Source organism: Acomys minous (genome assembly GCF_964271855.1).
Source record: "Acomys minous genome assembly, chromosome: 14".
Taxonomy (NCBI): domain Eukaryota; kingdom Metazoa; phylum Chordata; class Mammalia; order Rodentia; family Muridae; genus Acomys; species Acomys minous.
The window spans coordinates 91073331-91093351 of NC_140496.1; the positions used below are offsets into that span (position 1 = coordinate 91073331).

General features: G+C 37.8%; 1 protein-coding gene across 3 annotated transcripts in view; it reads right to left on the reverse strand.

The window, feature by feature from the left end:
* Positions 1-19777, reverse strand: part of BANK1 (B cell scaffold protein with ankyrin repeats 1) — a 248800-nt gene extending 229023 nt beyond the window's left edge. For 2 of the 3 annotated variants that reach the window (XM_084756051.1, XM_084756050.1), the window contains exon 1: positions 19568-19777. In XM_084756051.1, coding sequence (XP_084612177.1) covers positions 19568-19637 — 70 coding nt within the window. In that variant the 5' untranslated portion in view covers positions 19638-19777. Of the gene's footprint in view, positions 1-17720; positions 17739-19567 lie in introns of those variants that run through there. The other variant, XM_084756052.1, reaches the window with a different exon arrangement.
* Between the last annotated feature and the right edge of the window lie 244 nt (positions 19778-20021).

The following is a 20021-nucleotide window of genomic DNA, read 5'->3' on the forward strand; positions in this document are numbered from 1 at the left end:
GGACCCAAGGGGGCCTGCACAAACTGTTCCACTAATTAAGGAAAGATTCTTCTAAATGAACATTATGGTATGGTAATATGTATGTATTACAGTTTTTTTAAGTCTTTTAACTCAAACAAAATTTTAAATTTGAAAACACAGACGCTAAAAAGCTTAAGAACCATATCCAAGTCCACACTAAGAGCAAACCATTAATCTTACATACTGTAGTGTCAAACAATTGGTCAATCATCAAACCACAGTGCCTGCAATGTTCATACAAACTGAAATAAAACTTCAGTCCCTCCCTTCCATGGCTTCCCAGGAGACAACAGTTCAGGATAATTTGCTGAAATTGAGAAATAACAAATTGTATTCCCAGCTAATTTCATTTCTGCTGTGTTATTTCTGAGCTAGAGACAACTGTTTGTTTGGGGGTCTCTTTTTATTCATCCTCATTATATTCTATTCTTTCCAAAGCACAGGTGGTAAAAGTGAGAGAAAGAGAGAGAGAGAGAGAGAGAGAGAGAGAGAGAGAGAGAGAGAGAGAGAGAAACTAGCCATGACTTCAGACAGTGATCAAATCGTTTTCTCCTGTCCTGAAATTCTTTCATGCACTTGGAATATTTACCGTGCAAATTAGTGTTTGTAAACTAAGCCTTCATTACCAATGTGTAATCACCTCCATGACCTGAAATTGCCCAAAGACCTTGAAATCATATAAGCAAAGTTCTGATTACTGCTTTGATAATAATATCTTCCAAGAGTTTGGCTATGTGCAGAATTGCACATGTCATAAATACATTACTGAACAAGAATAAACCTTTCATAAGCCTCCTGCAAAAATTTAGTCCCCAATTACATAAATCAGAGATTTAAGAGGATGGTGAATGCTGAAGTACACTTTGCAAAGTTACAGGCTAAACAGCAAGTACACAGGGAAGCAAAGTGTGGATGAACATCTGTGCATTTGATGCAAGCAAAGCCAGCAAGTGGGACATCCAATGTCTGCAACCACTTCATCATTTTTAACCAGAAGAGAAAGGGCAAGCTGGCAAAGCATGTCTCCTCTCACCCACAGAATTTCCCTAACACCCGCCTGGGGCTCATGTTCAGAGCAAACAAGACTTTAGGGCAGCAACTGACTGGAACACTAGAAAACTCTAGAAAATCCTTCCATCCTGTGACAGCCACTGACAGTAACCCCTTCCATGCCATTTTAAGGCTATTCTCTTTTAACAGTATGGGCAAGGTCCTCTTTTTTTTTTTAGACACACTTTTGAAAGCTAACTAAAAACTGAATTTTCCAAGAGTAGGGACCAGAAAAGAGTGAAATCCACCATGTAGGTAATTGTAAGTCCACTCAGGTATAAGAGAAACTATAGATATTTAAATATAATATTTCTCATGCCATGGTAGATGATTTTAGCCATAGTTCTTAATTTCTTAAAGTTGTTGACAGAAGAGAAGAAAAAAAGATCTTGGTCTTTCCTGTGTGAAAAGGTGAAATTCAAATATCTTATAATATTTATTAGAAGACTGAATGCATTTTTATTCAGTTCATTAATACATTAATACATTAATCACCCAAACTCTACGTTAGTTCACTGATGTGATTTTGTCAGCAAAGAGTCAAATCATCAATTTGCATAGGATGCTGAATTTGAAATTATGACTTTAAAATCTAAAGCAGAATTCTCAAGTTGCTAGTGTATGTTTATGGTGCTTGTCAAAACCTATAAGAAGCAATATAGATGGAGAATGAGGGGAAGAGGTGTTTAGGGTATAGTCAATATGTGATTAAGTAAAAGCAAATTATAAATATATTATTTCAGATTAACATTTATGAAGACTGGTTTTTATTACTACAAATACTCACACACCATGCTCCATGCAAAATTACAACAGTAACATGGCACCTAACCTGGCCACAATTCACCAGTTTAGAACTAAAGGTGTTCTTTGGGGTATTATTTTTGTACATGAATATTTGAATACTAAACTCTTAAATATTAAAATGATCAAGAATTACAAAGTTTTATGGGCCTTTTTGAATTACTATGTGACATTTGCATGCACATAAGATAATGAGATCTGTGTATACATTTTTATATAAAAACACAATGTGAACTTCTATACAAAGACATATTTTAGAGTAGGACAGACCAGGAATAAATATTATAAATATTTATAATTTTCTTCTTTCTATTAAAATATGTAAGATGCTATCCACCAATTATGTAAGTTTTCTCTTGTTGAAAACATTCAGGACAGAGCAGCACTAAGAACATATGAAAATAAATGCTTTCAGGTTATTCTTTGCATGCTTGGTGTGGTTTTTGTGTTTGTTTGTTTGGCTGGGTGGGTGTGTGTGTGTGTGTGTGTGTGTGTGTGTGTGTGTGTGAGAAACAGGCTCACTCTATGTAGCCAAAGATAGTCTAGAAATAGCAATCTTCCTGTCTCCTAGAACCCTAAGTGCTGGATCAAAAGTATATGCAACCAAGCCAAAACTAAATTTATTCTTAAATGATTTTAATAATCTACTTTAGTTATTAAATATGATTGCCTATTTAATTATATTTCAACACAGCATAAATAGCTATCTAAAGACAGTATTGAATATTTTCCTAAGGATATATTTTTGTTTTTACAGAAATAAGATAAAATTAGTAATTAAAATTTTATCAACTAAACTTACATACATTAACACAGTTATAATCAAAATAATCAATAAACTGAAAGTGGTAGTTCCTATGTATAAACTCAGTCTTATGATTGTAAGACTGTGGGAGGATGACAACACACACACACACACACACACACACACACACACACACACCTATTTTAAGAGTCACATATGAGCTCCAGCAATGGCTCCGTACGTGAGAACACATGCTGCTTCCCCAGAGAACCTTTCAGACCTCAGTTCCCAGCACTTTCATTCCATGGCTCACAATCACCTGTAACTCCAGCTCCAGGTCGTACAAACTCTCTTGGGCAAGTTGAGTAACTGCACACACTTAATCCTAGAAACACACGGACAAGTAAATAAAATAAAATATTTTAAAAGAGCTATATATGCTTATCTGGAAATATTAAGTATAAAACAATGTAGTTTTAAAAATGGAACAGTGAAATCCTTCTGAAACATGACATCCTTCATAGTTAGGTGTCTAGTTTTTCTTGCTCTCTTCCTGAGTCCTCACCCTCAGCAATCTAACACTTTATGATCCTTGTTTCTCATCTGAATTTTCAGATCAAGTATTTTAAAATGAGGCAGGGTAAATAGGTACTGCAATAATAAACTGTCAATTCAACTTACTGTTTTTATTGAATAGCTTAATTATCACATACAAAGATAATTTTCAAGCTTGAGAGATAAAAGTACAATGAAGGATAATTCTTGCCTTTAAAGGGAGTTGTACATTATAAAATGAAACAAGTCAGTGTGCATTATTGTACTACAGTAGCTCATTTCAATCTATAAAGACATATGGCTGAGGGAAGCAGGATGGTGTTCAGTTCCTGTAATCAGCACCAGCGAATCTAAGGCAGGGAGATTACAAGCTCAAGGAAAATCTAGGTACATAGTGGGAACTTGTCTCCAAAATGGAAGGAAGAAAAAAAAACTGTGATTAAGGAAAACTATTTTCACCTTATAAACCAACTGTTAGTGTAGTCTTTGGAGCAAATACATTGTTAAGTCCTTACATATCAAAAATGCTGAATTGAAAAATTGCCAAATCAAAAATATTTAAATTTATAAATACTATTTTTTGAAAACCATCCCTATACTTTAAAAAAAAAATTGACATTTGAAAAATCACCCTGAAAATGTATCATGAGTTAAAATGTAAAGTGAAGATTAGAAACCATTGGCACTGTGTGTTATAATTATTTTTGAGTGGATGACTGAGCTATATTATATTCTTAGAGTATTAGCTATTCTATACTATACATGCATTATTTTTATAATATAACCCAGCCAGAGTAATAGGCCTTTCTCTTTATCTGAACATTGAAATAGTATGAATGCTATTTAAAAAAAAAAAACCTTTCCATTATGAATCTTGCCAAAGAGTTTTGTTGATCCACTCGTCATATTTTATCAAAGTTTATTTTTTCATGTTTCACATTTGTAGCCAGACTGGAATATGAATACCTGATGGCCAAGTTGTATCTGTTATTCCTACTGTCTCCACCCTCTTTGTGGAGTTCACAAGAGATTTGTTTTAGTTTCTTATTACTGCTACACAAAGTTCCAAATATGCAGTGGTAACATAAATTTATTGTCTTGACAGCCACTGCAGAAAGAGAAAGGGCTCTTGCCGGCTATGGTCAGCAACTGGCAAGGTTAAGTTATTCTGGAGGCCTTAGGAAAGAATGCGGTTAACTCCGTTTGCTGCCGTCTAGAACACATCACCATTCATGGCTCAGGGACCCAACTTCTATCTTTAAGCAAGAAACATCTGTCCAATCCCTTCGTAGGCAGCCAGTCCTCCAGCACTCCCTCCTGTACCTCTGAGGAAACTATGATGGCGCCGGGCCCTTCTAGATAGTGCATCAGAGCTCTCTAACTCAAAGGCAGTTGCTGGCCATCCTCACTTCATCCGCAGCCTTAATCTTCCTTGACCACATATTCAAAGGACCAGGAAAGGGATTCTCTGTCTAGCACACCATTAGATTTGGGGGTTCTTTGTCTAGCACACCATCTGAATACTTCTTTCCCTCTCGTTCCTTTCGCCCCGGCCCTGAAGCCTTCTGAACAACACAGACACGCATGCAGTGTGCTCGCTGCCGCGGCTGCTCTTCAGTGTTTATAGGAGAATGCTGATTAAATAGCTTAAATGATCATTGTTTAGATTTCCCATTGAGTCAAAGCAAATGATACATTAGAAGGATTTTCTAAGAGTCAATTAGTAGGGGTTTGGAAATTCCTTTGAGGACGCCAAACATTAGGCAGATGCAAATTAGAAACAGTGGGTTTCTAAAGGACTCTTTATTGCTAACATTTTACAGCGTGTTTTAATCACATCTGTATTACAGCTCTGATGATTTTAAATACCCCAATGGCCATCATTAAAAACACGTTTTTTTTTATAGCATTACACTAGCTCTTTCTGTTACCTCATTCACTTACAAGCACTTTGAGAAAAACAAAACTTGCTTTTTTGCAATAATCATTTGGAAGCTATGTTTATTGGTTCTTGTAAAGAATGTCCCTGTAACAATGTTCATTTAGTTAACAATATCATCTTGTACATCAAATACTTTACTACTCTAAGAAGTACTAATTACTAGAAAAATTGAGAAGTCCAGATGGGCAGAGCAAATTCCTGGTATGGAAGTGGATATTTGTGTGATAATGAAAGGAGTATAATTCAGAGAGAAACTGATATTCACGTCAAGGTCTTAGATTCAGGCTGCCTGGATTCTATGCCAGCCCTATCATTGCATACTTAGATGACCTTAAATGAATAATGGATGTTCTGTACCTAGATCTCCTGCCTACTAAGTCCTACAGTTGTAAAAATTAGAAGAGTTGAACCATTAGAGCATGTTTTCTTACGTCTCACATGTGTAGGCACTAGCTCAAGATGCATCTCAGTTCTTTGGTGAGAGAAATCTGCTTTTGAAAAACATTTGTGGATGAGCTACAGACTTTTGGAGAGACAGAGGTAGAGAGTTTTAGAAGGAGAAAGTCTATCCCCTTCGAGCATATCTCCAATCCTGATCCTTACAGGGACCATCTGTGATCTAGAAATTCTCTTGTGACTTCAAGAACTCCAGCACCACTGATGAAAGAGAAAGCTAATATACCAAAAACCTGTCTTTAGCCATGATGCTATCAACATCATTTGGCGTTCAACCTGTATACTTGAATGCTCCAAGAATGAAGTTATGTCATTTTTGGAAAAATGGGTACAACTGGTTATAAGCATTATTAAGTTCAATTAGTCTTAGAAAGATAACTATCAAAAGTTTTCTCTTGTATGTGGTTCTAGATTTTAAATAGATACATAAAATCATGTATGTATGTACAACATAAAAGCAGAAGTGAAACTGATTAGGGGAGCAAAAGAACTCACTGGAGGAGAAATGAAAAGAACAGCAAATGGGGTGGTGTGGGGGCTTGTTCAATGGACAATATGTTGTTTAATGGACAACATATGAAAATGGACTTATCACATAGCACCACATATAAGATATATATGATATAAAATTAAGTTTATATATGTATATGCATATATATGTAAAAATCACTTGATATATATTAATTTTTTTCCTTTTCTTGAAGAGATATACACATGTAGTGATCAGAGGGCAACTTGCAGGAGCTGGTTCTTTCCTTCCATCATATGGGACCCAGTGACCATCAGAGGCTGGGGCAAGGTCATCAGCGTTGGTGAAAAATGCCTTTAATCATCTAACCATCCCAGGGACTCTCTTCTTCTTCTTTTTTTGATTTGTTAAAAATATTTTATTAATTTATTCATATTACATCTAAATTGTTAGTCCATCCCTTGTATTCTCCCATTCCTCCCTCCCTCCCGCTTTCTCCCGACTCTCTTCTTAAACAGAAAGCCCATGACTAAGAAGTGGAGGGCTAATCATTCCAAGTCTGGAGAAAGGGTGGTGAGAGTGACTGACATTAGTGGAGTATGGCTCTCAGGGGACTGTGTTCGAGACTGCCTTTAGAAAGAAGTGGTGACTTTCTCGGAAGAGTGTCCATGCTTCAGAAGTTATACCCAGGCTTAGCAGATAACACCCAGCTGCTTCTTGCCCTTCCTAGCCAGTTCTCACCACTGAATAACTCAGACCTCTGCAAGCATAGGGCCTTCAAGTCATTTGAGTTACTGTGAAGATGAAAGTAACAGAATTGCTCACATTGTCCCATGCATATTTCACTTAAAAATGGTACATGAGGATCACAATAAAACAAAGATGAAAAATAAAAATAAATAAATCCTTGAAGAATAAATAAGCAAAATATAAATGTCCCATATAAGGCTATAGTCCTTAGTCCACTTGTTCTCATATATATCAATTCTACAAACCTACTGAAAACCATTTCACTTTTATGCCATTCTTCTTTTTAAAATGTATCAAATCAATCTCTAACATGAATCAAGCGCCATCATGAACAAATAATGTGACCCTTGACACACAATGCCTCCTAAGAACTTGAGGAGTTTGATGCTTGTAAGAGATGAAGGCCCATTAGTGACAGAGTCAGTACTTGGTCAAATGCAAACATGTTTTCCATACTATTAAAACAGATGCAATCATCTTTAGATTAACGAAGCCTAATTTTATACAAGTAGTGGTTTATTCTTTTGTGGGATCAGCTGTTGTGGATTTTCTGATTTTGGATGACATTTCACCAAACAGCCACATAAATGTAACATTAAAGTATTTAAGCAAACAAATATTAATTATGTCAAAGCTACAAAGCTAAGCCCACTAAAACAAAGAGAACAGCTGAAATTTAGCTCAGTAGTAGAGCATGTGCCTAGCATAAGCAAGGTTCTGAATTTTATCCACAGGACCTGCACAATAAATACATCATTTAAATTAAAATAAAATTTAAAAGACATGAACTGTTAAGATCTGAACTAGGCAGACTATGGGTGTTTCTTAACATACTTTGTGATTGTGTATTTTCTGTTATGCTCCTGATTCATATATTTAGAAAAATAAAAGTAAAGTGTGCTAACATTTTAAATAATACAGGTTACAAGATTTCATTTGTTTTTCCACTCTATTCTTTTGGTCTTTACTGTGGAATGTATCCATAATTAGTTAAAATTGTGTTATATTTAAAGGTTATGCATATCTTAGTAAAAACAACTACAATATTTAATATCAAATTAACTGTTAATTTGCTATTGAGAAATGGCTTAAGTACTAACAGCATCATGGTTTTCTTTTCTTTTTTACAAGTTCTTTTTATAATCAAAGGAAGTTTTGCTATTAAAAAAAACAATTTCACACACAAAAAAAGATTAGCCAACAGAGGAAATTCCAGAATTCTAAGAATATTCAGAAATGTGGCACTCAAGATATCTTGAAAGGAGGAAGGAGGAGGAAGGGGAGGAGGAGGAGGAGGAGGAGGAGGAGGAGGAGGAGGAGGAGAAGAAGAAGAAGAAGAAGAAGAAGAAGAAGAAGAAGAAGAAGAAGAAGAAGAAGAAGAAGAATACTTTAAGAAAAAGACTTCATTTTGTGAATGTAGTTAGCTATGCTCTGTCACTCTTACTGGCTCACTAACCAGCATCTGTGAATGTGGTATCTTTACAGAACTGAAGCCAGAATTCTGTGCCTCCTTTAAGGAGTATCCATTTTATTTATTTGAAGTAATAAAGGTTATTGTGGTATTAAGTTACTTCTACATAGCCTGCTAAGTTAATCTACAAAACATAAGATGTATTCTCTTCCTAAATTTATTGCAGTAATTAGTTGCAGCTATTTTAAGTAGGAAAAGATTGCAACAATAATTGACTTGAGTGGCTCTTAATGGCCCATATATTCTCTTTATGCACATGGCTTAGCAACAAACATTTCTAACAAGGAATCAACCTGCTTGTGGCCATTCTGATCAGATTGTTCTTAATTCTAGAGTATTTTAGTGAGTGAAATCTCATTTTTCATACATATCTTATATGATGGACACAGTGGTAGTAGGTTTTTACAGTTTAATGTGAAAATCCCTACAAAATCATTAGCACATTTAGGTGCATGCATGCTATTTAAAGAACACCTGTATAAACATATATCCACTAATAGTTTTTTATATTCAGCATCCCTGATATACTTTCCTTGTTTTCTTTCATTCTCAGACTTTGTTTTCCTTAACCTGCCATCATCTTCTGATTTTTTTTTCTCTAGAACATCCGACACTCATCCTGAGTTGTTGGGCCTTGGCACTAAGTAATTAGGCCTGAAATACTGTGTGTGGTCTACTCAGCCAGTCAACACCTTCCTCCCTACCACACCACTACTCTGGTCTCATTCCTACTTTAAGCTTTCTTCTCTCTTACCAAAAATGTAAGAGACAAGAAAGGATCAAAATTGTATTTACATCACAGTATGCACAGTCAAGCCTCTTTTGAAAAACGATTTGCCATTTAAGAAAGATGATGACAATACAGAAAAATAACATTTGTCTGCCAGCATTATAATAACAGCTCAGCCACAGTCAAATATGACCCTGACACGCTGGCTTGGAGGAAACCAGAAACATCACTAGGTGCAGAATTTCTTAGATCAAAGCATCCTAACATGTATCTATTTAGGACTTGGACACCACAGCATCCTTATTATTAGGAGCATATCTGTTAGAGAATACAGTTGCAAGGACAGAATCCTGAAGGAATAAAGCCTTGGAAATATGAGTTCAAAGGCGTCAGGCCGTCACCATCAGATAGGAAGTATGGGTGACTTTTGGGAATGTCCCACATGGCTGCCCACATACTCACCTAGTCACGTCCATATCAGTTACACAGCCAAAGCTATGCTCCCAGGCTTGAAATATTTTCTTTAATTTATGGAGAGAGAGAGAGAGAGAGAGAGAGAGAGAGAGAGAGAGAGAGAGAGAGAGAGAGAGAGGGAGAGAGAGGGAACAAATATTCTATTCCTGTACTGGGGTTATTAAATGTTCAACACCTACTAAGACAGACACTCATGTCATGCACAAAATACGAAAAAGATGGCAGGGGCTCATGAAATAAGGAAACTATGCAAATAAACACAATGAGCATTTTGATGAACCTTCTGTTTTTCTGCAGAGCAGAAACATAACGTATTCTAACTGGGAACTTCTCAACAGACTTGCTCTCACTGATGAAATGCAGGAGCGTGCCTGGTTTTCTTCTCAAAATTGTAATTCTTCCTAATTATTCAAATGTTACCCAAAATAGAAACTTGTCTTAAGGAGCCGTTTTGTTATCCTTGGTCTACAAAGGTCTGCTTTATGCTCTATATTTTATACCTTACATAGATTAAATTATTTAATCTATTTTCTAAACAATCCTGAACCTACCTGTACAACTCTCAGTATTTGCTTTTAGTTGAAGCCTGACATTAGGAGTGCATTGGTTCCAATGTCTTTAAATTCTAAAGCATCTGTTACCATCCCATTATTTCAATATGGCAAGGGACAATATACAGGATAGTGTGTTTTCTCCAAAAGTAAAAAGTAGAATTGCATTCCTTTTTATAAATTGTGTCTAAATATAATTGTATTACCAAGCAAGAAACTTTACATGGTCACCATTTTCCTTGCATATAAACACAATTCTGCACAACATGTTTCTTGGGCAGATAGGTTTTATGAAGTTCAACTTTTAGTGAACAGTTGAGTTATATATGTTTGAGAAATTATTATGCTCAACAAATAAATGAAAAATAATCAGGAGAATAAGAAAAATCATTTATGAAAGATCCTCAGTCAGTCCTCAAACTCATATGCACATGACACATGTGCTGAAAATGAGCCACATAAACACATTCCTTCAACTAAAAGAGAGATCACTATCCTACGATCAAAGAAATATTTGTCATTTGCTAGGCAACTGCTAGGCATGCTGTAGACAATTTACACATAGAATTGCACTTGGTTATTATGACATTCCTATAAAATATGTGGTAACCATTTCAGATATAAAAGAATTGCATTATAAGATAAAATAAATTGCTCAGCCAAGTGTGTGCAGATCGTACATTTGAATCGATCTAAATAAAAACAAACATCAGTATAATTATCCCAAACAAATGAATATATATAGGGGACTTAATTATCATTTAAAATGAATGAGTTTTTTTAACATAAAGGAAAGCAGAGGGAGGAAAGGAGATTAATTTGATGAATTGTGTGATACATTTATTTAAGCCAATAAATTCAATGTGTGGTTTCAACATGTAAAAATTAGTGGGAGCATGTACCTTTTATTTCTTAGTTGTCTTTGAAAGCTTTTGTTTAATAGTTATGACATGTTCCAAATTTTAAAAGCCACATTTCAAGTTACTAATGGCTACAAGGGTAGTGATTATGGTGGTAAGCAGCACAGCAGAGAGGTTTGTAGCCATCAGCAGGTAGGGAGCACGTGAGCTGGCTCTCATTCTGAGTCACGGGAAAACGGAGACCTAATCCCTTTTGAAGGAATACACTTTTGTCCTCACTGTCTTTTATTATCATCTCTTATTATAGCGTGCAACAAGATTTACCAAAACATACAATCACTGACTCCACCAAATGCACCAGATGCAATGAATGAATGAAGTTGGATGGGGTTGTTCAGAGCTGCAGCTTCTGATCAAGCGAGGGTGGCAGAAAGAGAAGTACTGAGGAGCAGAAGCCTGTGAGAAGGGGGAATGGAGATGACGGCCCATGAACTCTAACCTGGGTAAAAAGGAAGAGATTATCTATAGAAAATGCAGCTATGGAGCAGTTTAACAGTGTGCTCAGGTAAGGGTCACAAGACGCTTATGCATACACACACACACACACACACATCCAAAGAAAAGAGGTAGGAAAGGAGGAAAAGGAGTTCCAGAATCATTGAAGAAATCAAAACAGGAAGAAGAAGAGCAGCGGGAAGAGTGCTTAGACGTACGAGAAAGTCTAGTTCATCCAACATGGATTCCTTACAGAATTGACAGAATTTGTTCTGAAAGTTTCCACAAAGGAAGATTCCTTTTGGCAGGATCCCAGAAGCCTTTGAGTACCAGAGCTGCACTGATTTTAAAAATATAAATGAAAACCTTTTATTCACGCCTCTGGATTTATTGAGATGGCTATTGGAGTGATTAGGACATTCAAATTCCAGCCTGTGAACGGTTAATCAAACAGTTTCCTCTGTGTGTGTGTGTGTGTGTGTGTGTGTGTGTGTGTGTGTGTGTGTGTGTGTGTTTATTTCAATTTAATCAGTAAAAAGAAATACAAATTAACTTCAGAAAAATATTCTGGGGACTTTACAAGAAAACACTTTTCTGATGCTCATGCCCGGTCCTTAAACCAGTTCCTGAGTCCTTCCCTGTATTATAAAAGCAGCCCTCATTAGCCAGTGGCATGTTCTCATCTGCAGTTTATTCACCAAGCTACTATTCTGACTCCTTGGGGACATCACTATTTGATTCCTTGCCAGGATCACTAAATCAATAGATGTGTTCTTAGACTTAGTCTGTTAACTTTAAGCCATAGTAACACTGTGGATAATCTCCTTTACCCTCCTTTTATTTTTATCAGTGTTTAATATTTGTGACTGTTTCTTCCTTGTAAACAGTGAGTTGTGATCACGATTCCCTCATACCCATTGTCTTCTCTTGTTCCCATCCCAATCCCTTCTTCTTATTCCTCCTCCTTTCATGTCTTGTGCAGATGGTCACGGCTGCTGTGTGCTCATGATTGCAATGACCATGTGCTATCCAGAAGAAAATTATTTAGAGTATTCTTCACCATCCTACAAGTTTGTCTTTCCACCCACTCTTCCACAATGCTCCCAGGCTTTGCAGTGGGTGATTTAGATTTTCTATTTAGGGCTCTTATTGTCATCACTTTGTCATGTTTTGAGCCTTGGCTTTGGCCACCATTCACTGCCAAATAAGGCTTGTGTAGGTTAGGGTAAGACCTGCATGAGGTCTATATAGACATACATACTTAGAAGATAGTTTCAATACATGCTCATTTAGGAAAAAAAATCAGCAGTGGATTCCCCTATATGCCTGTGCCCTCCTTTGCCTTGCAGCTATCTAATTTTTGATGAAGATGATAAAACAGGCAGGCATGCAAACAAACACCCATACTCAAGAAAAGACAGCGCCTTCAGCAAATGATGCTGGGAATATTGGATGACTACATGATGAAGAAGGAAACTAGATCTGTATCTGTCACCTCAAAAAAATAATCTAAATGGATCAAGGGGCTCAACATAAGACTTGAAACTCTGAAAGTACCAGAGGAAAAAGTAGGGAGTACACTATAAGACAGAGGTAGTGGATCCAGCCATATATGTATGGAATTTTGGAAGTATGTGTCAAAATAAACCTTTTTTCCCTTTCAGCTTTCTCTTGAATATTTGTCACAGTGATAAAATGTTGACAAACACAAATATCATATGTCCCCCAATTTTCATATTTCCAATTATCTACCTCTACCTTAAACTTACCTTTCTGATATATATATAAAATATAAAAAATATATATATAAAATATAAAATGAATTGCTTGACACCTCAACCTAAATATTATTTAAGTTTCAGTCTCAAAATTCTCTTATATCTATTGTGTTGGTCCTTCCCACTGGAGTGAGTGACACTTTCATGATACTTCAAGTTTTCTATATCATGAGCCTTGGAATTTTTTTTTGTTATTTTTCTTGTTTTTGTTGCTGTGATAAAATACCCTGACAAAAACAACTTAGGGGTAAAAAGAGGTTTATTTCAGTTTATAATTTTAGGTCACCACTCACCTTTGTGGGGAAGTCAAGGTAGAAACTTCAAATAGTTACATAAAGAATAGAGAGAAATGGATGTGCACATGTTCCCTTGCTTACTGTGGTTCAGCTTCTTTCTCTACTCTTATGTACCTCATGCCTAGGGTATGGTACCACCCAGAGTGGGCTGGGTCTTTCCACACCAACTAAATCAAGACAACCTTCCACTCACAGTCCCAAGGAACAACCCAATTTACACAAGCCTTCAGTGAGAGTCTTCCCAGGGCATTCCATCTTATGCCATATTGACAAAACTCACCATCACAATTCTTTTATTTTTCTTTCTGTTCATTTGTGGAAAAGTTTGAGATTGTAGTATAATTAAAACATTTCTCTCCTCCCGTTCCTCTTTCCAAACCTTCCCACATACTCTTCTCTGCTCTCTTTCAAATTCATGGCCTCCTTTTCACTAATTGTTATTACATGCACATATGTATATGTATATACATATATATTCTTAATATAACCTCTTATATCAGTATACTGTTACTTGTACTTATGTTTTCAGGGATAGCTGTTTGGCACTGAATAACCAACTGATGCATCTATAAAGCGCTCTCACACCTGAGGCTCAGGAAATATTGTAGAAGAGGGGCCAGAAATATTGTAAGAGCCAGAGGATCAGGAGTTTGCTGTCAGATTTTTGTTCCTTAGTATTATCAGAACCTAAACCCATAATCGCCTCACCATCACAATTCCTTTTAAAGCTTCCCCTGCTTTATTAAGATCAACATGTCTCTAAAGATTCAAAGCTATGTATGCTTAAACCCCAAAAGTGTGACCCATACAATTTTTTAACAAATGCATAAACCTTATAGATTATTCTGGCAGTGACAAGACAATTGCAACTTGAGCGACGTAGAATCATACTTTCTGTGCTTCTTCATTCCTCCTAAAAACATGGTAGCTTAGGGCTTAAAATGTTTTCATTTTAATGGTGTAAACGATATTTTACAAATTAAAGAGCACTATGAACAATAAAGTACAATATATTCATATAATCATACTGAACAATGTGAATTGTTCAAAGGAGATGCTAGTGTCCTGATATTGATCAAGGTAACATGATCTACATTTTCATATGACTTTGAAGTAGACATTGAAAGAAGGCCACCATGTTCAAGCTTTTTTCACACCAGCATATTCCTCTGAATGTTAGTTATGAACATGGGATAAAAATTGATGAGAATTATTACTTTGGGAAAAAATAAAACTTAGTCTTCATAAAGAAGATGGAAGAAAAAAAACAGTAGGAGGAAGAGGAGGATGAGGAGAATAGAGAAGAGGGGTGGTGAGGAAGGGGGAGGGGAAGGATAAATGGAGTCCCTAGTGAGGAGCAGTTCTTGTACTTTTTGCCTCAGATCCTAAAAATGGAGCAATGGGAGCTGCCAACATGCAAACATGGCAGAGGAGCTTAAAAGAAAGGAAGCTACGCTACAATGCACAATATTATAAGACAAACTTACTCTAAAGAACTAGATATAAAGCAAGCTCAGGGCAGGATAGGAGTGTGAAAGACTTAGGGGCTTACATTTTCTTCTGAGGACTACAGCTAATCCCTTACAGCATCTGACACTGTACCACCTGAACACGTGGACCATCTGAACATCACCTGCCATTTTATATATTTAGAAGCTAAACACATACGATGTCCAATAATAACCTGGATTTCAACAAGGATGCCTAGAAAGTAGTTTCCCTCCCTATTCTTATTTCATAGCTGCTTCCCAAATCATTGTAAGACATTTGACAACCAAAAATAATGTAATAGAATAACAAATGAAACTCAGACGGTTAGGCAACAACAGATAAACTGTTAATATATTTGGCATATACAGCGTATTGTGGCCAGGACGATGGTCCTTACTTGCATTTTTTTAAAAGTTCTATACCGTGTGTTTCTGCATGTGTACCTTGTATGCCATGTGTGCCATGGTTCACGTCTATGAAGGTCAGAGGATGACTTGCTCCAGTCAGTTCTCTCCTTCCACCATGTGGGCTCTAGATATCAAACTCAATTCATTGGGTTTGGTGGCAAGTGCTTTGAGCCACCACCACTTCCCCCAACGTACACACCATGATCCTTAGTTTAAATAATTTTAGGGGGCTATAGGGGCTCTCTCTCTCCGTAGCTTTGGCTGTCATAGACTCGCTTTGAAGACCAGGCTGGCCTCGAAATCGCAGAGATCTGCCTGCCTCTGCTTCCTCAAGTGCTGAAATCGCAGGTTTTAAGTCAATGGATTTTTAAGTTAAAGGCAGAGTCTCACAGTGTACCCTTAGCTGTGCTGAATCTCACTAAGTTTTGACTGGGTTAGCCCTGAATTTCCAATTCATCTCTCTGCCTCTGTCTCCCTCCTGTTGGGATTAAAAGGCATATAATACCATGCCTGGCTTAGATTAGAAAAATTTAAAACTAACAGTAAATATTTTGACAAGGCAGTTTATTATTCTTCAAATAATTTAAAATATTACTGGAATTTAAAATATTTCACAATTTTTGAAACTTACTTTCACCTAAACTATGTATTAGAGCTAACCTGGGTAACAACTGGTACTCTATGAGGAAGGAAATAGATTTTGACCTATTCAATTTCTGTGTTAATTTCATGAACTCTGCTCCAGTTTTATACTCTTTGACTCCATCTGCCCTTGGCTCTTCCCAGTGTGGATTCCTCTGCTTCTTTTCCTGAAGTTCTCGCCATATGTTTCCCCACGGACGTGACAGTATCTCACACAGGAAGCCAAACCTTCTCATTTTTCCAGTTTTCAAATTACTTAGTCATTAAGCTGTCTACAAAGCCAGATAAAAAGGCTTTTCAATGTAAACTTTTATCTTTTTTGCTTCTCTGAGACAGGATTTCGTCATGTAGCTCAGGAGGGCCCTGGGGTTTCTTATGTAGCCCAGGCTCTCCTCTTACCTCAGCCTACCATGGGTTGGTATTAACAGCCTGTACTGTGATGCCAGTGGAAATGTCTCTTTTAAATAGGTAAATACACTATTAAACAATGTCCTAATAATTAAAGCAACATCTATGGCACCCTAAGGAGGATGTCACCTGCACTTTCTCTTTTAATTCTCAAAAGCAACTTCCAAATATGTGTTACTATTTCTGCAGGTTCTGCTTCTTAATAAACAACTGTAAAGGACTGCCCACGATCACAGTGAAGGTAAATCAAGAAGCTGGGTCTGAGATACCTCTGGAGACACCAGGGGTGAGCAGTGCTCACGAAAAGTGTGTGCAGTAGAAAAGTCCTCTGCCATTCCAGTGTCACCCTGATGTCCTGACGCTTAGACCTAGCCTCTTTAGTAATTACATATTACTGAATTATTTCCTACTTAAGGGAAAATTTGTCTAAAGGGGTTTCTTCTTTAATTCTCAGCCCAGGTGACCTAACCAGACCCTTTCAATGTGACTCTATAAAACCAAGTTTTGCCTGGTATGTGAGTAAAACCAGGGGTTTGCTTCATAGGACAAATTGCAGAAAGAGCTGGAAATCCTCTGCCCTGAGGGGGACAGACTTAGGCAGCCATGTTTCACAACAGTGGTGACCAAGCTGCTTGATGACAGCTGTGGCCTAGCACTTGGCAGCTGGGAGTAGGGATACACACTGTTTCTAATCTTAATGTTTTCTGTTTTTATAGGAATCATGGGACAGAAAATACTAACATTTTTTTAAAGTATGGGACAAATAATTTGGACTTTAATGAGTAGCTCCTAAGGAAGGTAGCAAGCTTTTTGGTCATTTTTGTTTTTGTTGTTTCGTTTCTTTGTTTTACTTTTGTTTGTTTTGTCTATCTGTGTGCCTGTTGTTTGTTTTTCAAGACAGGGTTTCTTTGTGCATCCCTGGCTGTCCCAGAACTTCCTCTGTAGACTAGGATGCTTTAAACTCAGAGACCCACCTGCCTCTATCTCTTGAGTACTGAGATTAAAGGCAGACACTATCATGCCTGGCATTGGCAGTTTTAAATTTTTTTTTAAAAAAGCATTAGCTTCAGAATGAAACAGGGAAAGGGTCCCCTTTCTGACCTTAATAAACCATACCTAGTTAAATATAAATCAAAAGACATTTTAAATCAAATTTCCATCCATTGAACATTTTATTTACTCTGCTTCAGTAATGGTGACTGAACCTTGCCATCCACCACTGAAGGACTAATTGGACACTTAATGGTGAGCACAGCTTTGGGGATGTGCAGATGCAGATGTGGTCATTACAAGTAGTGTCTTCACGGGTGTCAAAACATGTTTACCTCTTCACGTTTAATTGCTACACAGCTACGTGTTGGGAGACACATGGTGGCTGGTGAGTTGACGGCTGGATATCGTTCTGGTACTCACTGCTTGTGTGAACATGGGAAGTCTCTCTCTGAGTAGCAGTCTTCTTTTCTCAGAAGGGATGCAGTTGCACCAACTGAGCCCCCATGCTATGTTAAGCTAACGTCAACTCTGTGCTGAGAAAAAGGTCTCACATAAGTGATCTCCACTTAGTAAGCCAGATAAAGAGGGAAAGAGACCCAGTGAGTCCATCCTCCTTCTGAGAGATAGGGAGTCACCATCTTTAATTGAGTACCTACTAGTGAGTTACCAGCCACCACGGACAGCCTTCAAATCATGCTTACATGGGACATGGTTCACCTCTATGGGTCACAAAATAAAAGCAGTAGACATGACCCAGAGAAGGAGATTTCCATGGAGGAGGTAAGACAGACAGGGTGGCAGGGAAGGGAGGATGAGACTGGACTGTACGTGCTGCATAGAAACAAATTTAACTAATAACAAGAGAGTCTGTTTGCTTAGAGGACTATTCTCATCAACGGAATGGACTGAGTTAAGTCAAAATATTACTCACTGCTGGGAAAACTTTCCTGTCCATAAGGAAGTAGCTGAAACAAGAGCTAAATATGGCATTGAGAAGGACCAAAGTGATGAGGAGAAACACTTAGAGGTGCAAGAATACTCCTCAGGATGTTAAGATTTCTTCATATCACCGATGTTGCTCAGAATAACCACTGTCTCTGTGCCCTAACGTGAGATTCGGTCAATCAAAAGGCATCTTCCGGAATGGCCCAAACTAAAATTACAAAGAGGTCACTTGTTCAGGGTCCAAAAGAGTGATGGCTTCTGTGTGTTTGCTTGCAGTGGCTACTTTGACAAAGACCCTGAGCTATGCTGTGATGGAGAGTGACAGTGTTCAGCATCTGCGTGTCCCCCATCACTGGTTTCAAGTTGTCTCAGATCATCTTTCATTGTTATAAATACACTCTTCATTTTCACTGAAAAACAACCCTTCACATTTATTAAAAGTGGATTAGATCTTAAGGCAACTAAAGCTAAAACCATTCCACCTAAAGGAAAAAGAAATGCTGTGAGGAACTCAACTGCCTAGTAAATTAAAATAATTTCAGGCAATATTTCTTAATAATTAATAAAATAAATTAATAAATAATTTCTGCATATCTCATCAGGGACATATTCTACAATAATTAATATTCTGGTGAAATTTCTTTACCAAAGCTAACCATTTTTAATGCTGACTCTAGGACTCGCAAATGAATCTGAAAATAAAACCCAAGGAAACTCAGAGCAACCACCCTAACATTCATTGGAAAGTGAACTCACTGACATAGTCAGCCAAATTGACTCCTTTCCTTTTTCTCAGTTCATGGCTCCAGGAGGGGGGGGGTGCTTCTGTACAGATTGATGTAAGGCAGATGAATGGGCAAGGATGCCACAAATAAGGCATTTTGCTCCATTCGTATACATTTCAGGTGAGATCTAGATTTAATACTGTGTGCAATTTTATTTTAGAAAGGACTGCGCACTTCCTGGAGCACTCAGGAAGAGTTCTAGTTCTTCAGCAGTTGCACAGGCAGGTGTTGGAAGCTGCGAGAAAAGGAAATGTATTCCCAGAGTGGTGCAAGGCAGAGAAGTCATTCAGAGTCACAGTGGCGGGGAAAACAGACAAGGCCCATTTAAAGACACCCTGGGCTCGGTGGCTCCCGGACAGACTGTCTTCTGGTGGCCCCTATTCCCAGAAATGCTTCAAGGTCATCTTTTCCCCTCCACCCCAAGCACTGACAAACATGAGACCACCCACCTGGAGGCGCTAGGCCAGCCTGGAGCAGGTCCTGGCTGCTGCCGCTAGTGCCAGAAGCCACAGGAAACATTGCTGGAGGTTGGAGCCAGAAGCCTGGGAACTGAAGCGGTGGGCCCCGGCCTGTAACTTCCCCTGTAGGCCTTGAGCTCCGCTAGTCTGTGGACGCTTGTTTCCTACCCTGGGGACTGTGGCCTGAGGTTGCCGGAAATGCAGCCCAGGGGCTCAGGCCACAAGGCTAGGGCTAGGCTTTGCTGGGGGAAGTGAAACTGCTTGGGGCTTGCTCTTGCTTATGTTTTAGAGAGCTGTCTTGGCGTCTCATCGTATGCCCTCTGTACCTAGGCTGTCTTTAAACTTAGGTGATCTGCAGCACGTAGCTTTTGTTATCCTGTTTTGTGTTTCTCTCCTATGCTGTCCTTTTCTCCTGCAAGAATAGGATACTGAAAGTAGACTTCTA